Genomic DNA, 8,572 nt, shown 5'->3' on the forward strand with positions numbered 1-8,572 from the left:
GCTAGCGACTGGACAAGAAGAGACGGCGGCCATCTCCTCATGGCCACACATAAAAGCTGGCACTCTAATCCACGTGGACCCACAAATACTCCAGTCTTCATGACACATCGATCAGTACTTCTCATCAAGTAGTATTCCAATGCACGACAGCATCCAGGTTGCTTGCACTTCGTAAAGATTACATATAAGGTTGCTACAGAACACTTACGCACAGGTTTCTAAGTAAATATGGCATTTAATAGTACTTGGGTAAATATCTAGTCTTACAGATAAATATCTAGTCTGCTGGGTCTTAAAGCAGTATACGTTTAATTTTATGAAAAACTTACAAGTCCTTTTGGTGGGCTTGATTACATGAGTCTGAGAACAGAAAAGAGCTGAATTATTCCGTGTAACAGAGGAAGAAACATTTTGAGAGATGAAATGGAAGAAATGAAAACAAGTAAAATGAAGACGAGCTGGGATAAGTGAGATTAGTAAAATACCAGCTATATGGTGTTAAAAAGGCGGGGGGAGGGTGGTAATCAAGAGACAGATATATCTAATGTGGATTTCTAAATTATCGAAAGCTTCATTTCTGTTCCCCACCCAACTCTCCCCACAACTTGAGCACAATCTATGGAGCGGGAGCATATATAGAAAGACTCTCAGTTACTGACACTGAAAACAAAATAAGAATCGTGATGGCAGATTTCAAATCTTAAAATTGAAGTTATGGGTTGTCCTTCAAATCCCCAGAGTTGGCAGTCTAGTACTTGTTTAACTTTAACGGAAAAAAAAAAAAAAAGAGCCTTAGATAAGAAATCAAAGTACTAGTTAGGTGTTCAACTTGTTTTAGGGGCACCTGGGTGGCTCAGCAGGTTAAGCCCCTGACTTGGTTTCTGCCCAGGTCGCATCAGAGTTGTGGCCTCAAGCTGGTCATGGCATCAAGCCCCTTGGGGGGTATGCTCAGCACAGAGTCTGCTTAAGATTCTCTCCCTCCCTCTCCCGGCTGCTTGCATATGCGCACACATATGTATACGTGCGCTAAAAAAGTATTCACCTTTTATTTACCAAAGTCTGCAAGAGCCTCAGTAAAGGAGGAGCCCTAAAGGTAAACTATCCGAGAATGAGGTTTTTCTCAAGTTGGTATTCCTATTTTAAGGTACGAGTATTACAGGCACTCAAGCAAAACTACCTCAGACAGAAATAACCACCTATGTAAGAACTGTGAGAGTAGATTCATCGCCAATAAAATTATAGTGGGAGGGGCGCCTGATTTTGCAAATCCTTCATCAGATTTCCTTGCCATGACTGGTCCAAACTATGCCTGAAGTATGATTTCAGAACCATGTTCATCCCTAAAGCCAGTAATTTTTTTTGCCGCCTCCCTTGTTTGTGGGCCTTCAGACATCTTAGCAGCAGTAGTGGTAGGAGAGTCTAGGAGAGAGCAGTGGGTATCTGCTCTGCTCTCTTCCCTGTTCCCGCATACTACGGGAAATTCTACAAATAAAACAAAATAAATTGCAAGGAAAAAAGAAGATGGAGGAGGAACATAAAAGATTTAAGACTAATCTATGTATACACTTTATTTGGAACTTGATTCAAATGAACTGGAAAACGTATTTTTTTATATGGCAATCAATAAAACTGAACACTGGATATTGTGTTGCATTAATTTTAGATGCAATAATTTTTTTTTAAGTTTTTACATTTTAGAGACACACGCTGAAAAATATGGATAAAAGATGCCTGGTATTTGCCTCAAAATAATGGGAAGGAAGAAGGGACCAGAATACAGATAAACAAAAGCAGGCCCATGTTTGTAACTGTTGAAGCTACGATGCAACATGGGGGTTCATTTCACTTCTCTATTTTTGTATGTTTGCAGTTTTCAATAGAAAGTTAAAAAACAAAAAAACAGGAGCCTGGGTGGCTGTCGGTTAAGCGTCTGCCTTCAGTTCAGGTCATGTTCCCAGTGTCTGGGTTCAGAGCTCTGCATCAGACTCTCTGCTAGGCGGAGATGCTGCTTCTCACTCTCTCTGCCTGCTGCTCCCCCTGCTTGTGCTCTCTCTCCCTCTTTCACTCTGTCAAATAAATAAAATCTTGAAAAAAAAAAAGTTTAAAGAATGTAAGCACAGTTCTCTTAAGTTTTGCCCTTTTTTTCCTCATTCTTTGTTCTTCTTCTAGCCCCTTGAAACCAAGGCCTCTGACCCCACACAACAGAAAAAGAAAAGCTCTCTCTTCTTTGAAATGGAGTCCTCTGCTGGATGAAAACAGATTTTTTTTTTAGCTCTTTTATGAAATACCTTCCATCTTAAAAGTCCCAATTCTTCTCAATGTTCATTTCTTTTCCTTTTCTAGTTTTATTTATTTTGCTAACTGGTAAGGTAAAATCTTAATAAATGTTAAGATATAAACATACATTTCCAAACTAAATTTGCTCCAACTACCTACAGAAGATAGATGTCATTATTCGATTGAAATTCCCCTCTTTTTGGAGGAGATTTCTGATCCCAGGAATGCTTCCAAGTATCAGAAAACAAACCCTTCCCTAGAAGATAGACATTAACTAACAGTGTGAATTATTGAAATTTGTGAGCAGTCCGCTTGGTATCTCAACTCATTCAAAAATCATTTCCGGGACGCCTGAGTTGCTCAGTTAGTTAAGTGTATGCCTTTGGCTCAAGTCATGAGTCCCTTGTATCAGGCTCCTTACTCAGCAAGGAGCCTGCTTCTTTCTCCCTTTGCTTGCCACTCCCCCTGCTTGTGCACAGCACGCTCTCTCTGACAAATCAAAAAATATTTTTTTAAAAATGACTTCCACTTTCCATTTCCTTTAAAATTACATTACTTTTATAATCAGAAAAAAAGGTGATAAATATTAAAATTACAAACATTTCTGATACAAATACATCATGTGTTTTAAGTGGGAGTTGAGTGTGACTTTAAAAGAACAGTGTGGAACTGGGGGGGGGGGGTCTTTTAAAAGATGGGCAACATCTGACCTTCTGTTTATAATTTAACCTACAACCTATATCAAACTTTATATATCAAGTTTATATCAAACTTTGAGACAAAACCTCACTAGTCACATCTGATAAAACTGTTTAACTGCTCCCCACCAATTCTGTTTCTCTCCTGGTTTCCACTTTGTGCCTTTTCTTTCTTCCACACTCCAGATGTTCATCCAGCTTGCAGCATTTTCTCCTCCTTGATGTATCTTTTTATTCCTCATTTTTAATTGATTGTGAAAACAATTGAAAAATGTTATAATCACTGTTCATTACATGTCACAGAGGCACAGCCCTTGGATGTTACTGACACCTTAGTCTGGTCTTTGTGTGTTACCTATTCTCCCAACAGGCAAAAGCAAGTGAGCAAGGATTTCTCATATATGACACCTTTAAATGACATCCAGAAAATAGAAAGTATATTCTATATCCCAACTCTCACACTTTTCCTTACACAAAGCTCAACAAGAAAACTATGGTGGTAAATTTTTTAACTGATCACTATAGTATCAATTCCTTATTTATTAATCCCTTATTAGCACTACTTAAATCAATTTTTAATTACACAGTAAAGAAAAATCTAAGCAATTTGCTTTTCTTTTTACTAGCAACTTTCACACTAGAAGACTACAAAACCAAAATAGTAAGTATTCTGAACACAGAAAAATAAAAATCTCAGAAAATGAAGTTTACAACGACTATTCCAGACATTCTAAAAGCAAAAATTTAGGGAAAGCTTTTTCAGCTTTGTGATTCCCCCCAAAATCCATTCAAGAGACAGTGGCAAAACAAGCCAATATATGAGATTTTAGGATAATCCATTTTCCCCATTCCAAGAAGAGAGAGAGTGTGTTTCCTCGTTTGTCAAAGTCAACAATATGTGAACTGCTGGAGAGCAAGATTATGTATTTTAACAACTGTATACACTTGACACAACTTAATATGCAGAAAGGTCCAAAAGATTTTATTGATGTGAACCAGTCCAGCTCCTTTTTCAGATTTCAATACTGGACACAGTAATAAACAATCAGGCTGCTTAAAGAGGATGTTAAGGGCTGATCCTAGCAGAAATATTCAAAAGGAATATGTCAGCATTAGAAGAATAAACAGTTACCAGTTTGGCTCAACAATGGGAACTAATAATCTGTGAAAAAACATATAGGATAGTACAGCAATAACCTAGTTCAGTCTGAACACAGTATTATTTTATTCACAAAACTGAAGTAAAAATTATTGATGCAGCCATTACTTTAAAAATAAAAATAAAATCACGGGACACCTGGGTGGCTCAGTTGGTTGGGCAGCTACCTTCGGCTCAGGTCATGATCCCAACGTTCTGGGATGGAGTCCTACATTGGGCTCCTTGCTCAGCAGGGAGACTGCTTCTCCCTCTACCTCTGCCTGCCACTCTGCCTGCCTGTGCTCACTCTCTCTGACAAATAAATAAAATCTTTTTAAAAAATTAAAAAATTAAATCACAAAACACAACAAAGAAAAGTCTTTATCAGTAACATTACTTAGGATAAAAAGATTACATAATCTTCTTTACTTAAAAGAGGAACATGATGGGGGGGCGCCTGGGTGGTTCAGTCAGTTGAGCCCTCTGCTCAGGTCATGACTTCAGGATCCTGGGATCAAGCCCCTCATCATGCTCCTTGCTCAGCAGGGAGTCTGCTTCTCCCTCTCTCTCTGCCCCTCCCCTGCTTCTGCTCCCTCTATCTCTTGCTCTCTCAAATAAATAAATAAAATCTAAAAGAAAACAAAACAAAAAACCATAGCCTTAAAAAAAAAAAAAAAGGACTATGATGGCTAACTCTAAAAAATAAAACAAGTACTATACATTTTAAAAATTAACTCCAGTCCTCCTATGTCAACTACTCCACTAACTTAAAAGAATTGTTGGTCTGTCATTCTTCACACTGCAAACAATGACTTTCCTAAAACACAGAAGTGACTGGTCGCCTGGGAGAAGGAGTAAGGCACTTTATTCTGCAGTCACTGGAAAGCCAAGCCAAATCTAGTCCAGTATTCAGAACCTTTAATGTGATGCTAACCTAACACTTCTTCCTCTCAGTTCAGGAGGTTCCCAATATATATTCACAAGTCCTACTTTCACTTATCTCAGCCAAACAATGTATCCAAACCTATCCAATCATTCAAAAGTTAGCTTAAAATGATCTCTTCCTGTGAAACTTTTAGTATTTCCAATATAATCTCTTAATAAATGTTAATATGCAGTACTCATTAGGCACTAGGTACCGGGGATGCAAGATATAGTTCCTGTACACAATAATCTCAAAGTGGATGAATACCTTAACACAACAGGCTATTCTAATATAATAAAGTGCTATAGTAGCACCACAAAGAAAAAAAATAAAAACCCACCAAGAATTCTCCAAATTATCAGAGATGACTTATTCGCAGAAACAGATAAGCACCATAAAGGACTACAGTTCTTTAGAAAAATATCACGAGGAAGGGAGTTAAGAAACTATGTAAATATTACAGTGCAATTCCACTAAACATTTATCATCTCCTGTCTTATACTCAGTGATGGACAGTGTCTTGTACACAGTGCCCTAATGTTAACTGAATACTCCTACACTTCTTTACAGCATCAGTTAATTCACACGGACAGGATTCCAAGTAAAATAGCAAATTTGGCCAATGAATTTCAATCTTCTATAGACCAGTTTTCAACTGGGTTTCAGAAAAGCAGGGAAACTGATCCAAACTTTGATTTTCCTGTCCAAAAGGATCTTGAAAGTACCAAGTAATAATAAACAAGTAAAGCCACAAAATGCCCCAAATGAACAAACAATAGCAACATCTTTACATCTTTTAAGAACTCTGCAAGATATGTCTAAATTAGTCTAACGACAGAAGAAAGTGCTTAAAAACCCTTCAGGGTTAAAACAGTGCTGAAATCTAAAAAGAATATTAAAATCATTGCCAATTAATTAGCATGTTTCAGAAGTTGCAGAAAGCTGGACTTCAGTTCTAGTGGGTAACACAATTATTCGATGTCATTCACGTTCTGGTCCCAAACAACCTTTCCAGATTCGTCTACATTTTCCTTCCTTGCACTGCCACAGTCCACACTACTCAAACACACTTTCCACGACTCCCTGCCTCGTTACAAGATGTTCTCTCAAGCTCAAATGTGCCACCCTAATTTAAAACGGATTGATCCTTTTCGACCAGGGACACGTCATCTCCTCTATGAAGCAGTCCTAAACGTACATTAATCACTCCGTTACCCAGGATCCCAACATGTTGTATTTCCATTTAAGCATTAATCTGCCTCGTAAAAGAATGAAGACGTATACACACGTTTCCCCATTAGCCTGTAAAACTTCTGACGGCCTTATTTCGTTACTTCACACTCATACTAAACCAGGCACTTGGAAACGACGAGTGAAATAGAAGTGACTCTTGGAGACCTCGTGTTGGATGAACACTTCAGATTCCACCTCAGAAATCACGAAATGCACCTCCAAATTCCCGTGCCTCATCTTTTCTGAAGTGACCCTATTTCCTGCCATTGCTGGGTACTGGTACTCCCTCCTAAAGGACGCCGCCTATTCTCAACATTTTCCTAATTTTGTGTTTTCCGTATTCCATAAAACGATCAACTACCTCGAAACCTTTGGCCATGAATAAAAATCATGCTTTTCCTTCTTCCGCCAATAATCAGTCTCCAAAGAACAAGACCAATATTCAAGTGATCAAGGGAAGAAAAACCACTAGATTTTATTCCCAAATCCCTTCATACAAAAAAACCCCAAACGAAATATTTTAGAGGCCTGAAGACACACAAATTAGACAAGATTAAGAGGCGTGGGTCTCGGTTAGGCTAAACTCCATCTGGGGCTGCCTGAAAAGCGGCTGCCGTAGTTCGGTGCTTCCTGACTCTCCTATGCAAAATCCGTGCGGACAACAGTTCCGAAAGGCGAGCGAGACTTCTGGCTTCCAGGCCCGTTTCCCCGATCCCCTGCCCTGGACTCCTTGTTGGCGAGCCGTTTGAACGAGGCCTTCCGGCCAGAAAAGAGAAGCAACTCTGAAGGAAGAGGACCCAAACACGGAACAAAGCGCCTGCCGCCGCTGTATGAGTAGGACGCCATTACGCGGGGCAGTGGCCTGCGCCGCTAGCGCCGAGGAAACCACCAGGACCCCCGAGCGCGGGCGCCGCACCCCACCAAAGAAACCACAAACCGAGGCAAAAACCTAGGAGAATAGAGTGTCGTCAGGCCGGGCAGCAGAGAAGACACCGAACCACGGGAAGAGTGCTTACCTTCGTGAGTCTTGGCGATCTTCGCCATTTTGTCCACTCGAACACACAGACGGAACTGGCGCTCCCAAGGACTTCCGCTCGCCGCCGCTGCCACGGAGAAAAATAGCTGGGGAGTGCTCTCTGCGCATGCGCCAAGCGGGAGCGCGCTCCGTCGGGTGACACGTGACAGAGCCGCCACCTAGATGGAACGGAGGGATGCATTGTGGGGGAGGGGGAGGAGCCAGGACTGGGCGGGGAGGAGCCAGGACTGGGCCGGGAGGCAGTTTTCCTGGTGATGTGAGAAAAGGACTAGGCAATCTTGATGCCTTGAACTGAGTAGCTTTGCTCTGGAGGAGAGCGGATGGCGCGGGGACAGTTAACAGTCACTGTTAGAAACGCTACGGGTTTCCGCGCTGGAAGAAACCCTCAGATCGTCCGTTCCCTTTTCCCAAACCGACCGGAAGGTGCGCTGGCGCCACACAAAAGCCTTCCTTAGCGTCCGCCTCAGCTGTTGCGGTGGGTAGTTTGTGGAAACAGTCCGTAACAGTCACCTCCTCCGCGCTGAAATTCAAGGTCATTTTTCTTTCCTTTTAAATAATTACGGTTTGGGTAGGAGTTCTGTTACAGACGGTCTTGTACCTCACAAATAACCCAGCAACGTGGACAAGGTGTTGCTAATCCCGCTTAAGAAATGAGAGAAAAACTAGGGCGGGGGTACCTGGACCACATGCAAGGTCACACGGTCATTAAGTCACACAGAAGGAACTTGGCCACACTTTTAAAGCCAAAAGAACCTCTAAAGTTAGAGAGTTTAAAAACTTTATAGGTTCTTAGAAAACCACGGATGGTCAGCAGTAACATTGATGAAATGCCTCTCTTCATCCTAGATGTCATTCTTAAATGAGGAATTTTAAAGATGGGAATATGGCTGTCTTTTTTTTTTTTTTCTATGCATCAGTTACACGAGCATAGTTCTTAACTGTCACACCGGCCTTGGACTTTAGAAATGAAAAAGAACATAACTTAGAAGGGAAGTTGGTAGAGGAAGCAGCCTAGGAAAACCAGGGAGGGTTAAGGTTAAAGCTGTCACAAAGGAACCAGTTCACCTGGCTGTGTGATAGTCACAACACAAACAGTAGAAACCTTGGTAACAAACTGGGATTTTTATTAGCATCAATGAAAAAAATCAATTTGATGGGATAAAATTTTCAATTTTTAATTTAGTTGTTTCAATTTGGGTTAAACAATAGTTGGAGGAACGCGATGAAAGAGAAGAACGTAGGTTATTATACAAATTATTGGTAAA

The 8,572-nt window shown here is 40.6% G+C and overlaps 1 protein-coding gene across 5 annotated transcripts in view; it reads right to left on the reverse strand.

The window, feature by feature from the left end:
* SF3B1 (splicing factor 3b subunit 1) overlaps positions 1-7,409 on the reverse strand; it is a 37,548-nt gene extending 30,139 nt beyond the window's left edge. For all 5 annotated transcript variants that reach the window (XR_006606335.1, XM_045078515.1, XM_004772162.3 and 2 more), the window contains exon 1: positions 7,288-7,409. Coding sequence is in view for 4 of the 5 variants with exons in the window: in XM_045078515.1 (XP_044934450.1) it covers positions 7,288-7,315 (28 nt within the window). In the remaining variant the exon portion in view is untranslated. The remainder of the gene's footprint in view (positions 1-7,287) is intronic.
* Between the last annotated feature and the right edge of the window lie 1,163 nt (positions 7,410-8,572).

This window comes from Mustela putorius, unplaced genomic scaffold (genome assembly GCF_011764305.1).
Source record: "Mustela putorius furo isolate JIRA1106 unplaced genomic scaffold, ASM1176430v1.1 tig00000275_pilon_pilon_pilon, whole genome shotgun sequence".
NCBI lineage: Eukaryota > Metazoa > Chordata > Mammalia > Carnivora > Mustelidae > Mustela > Mustela putorius.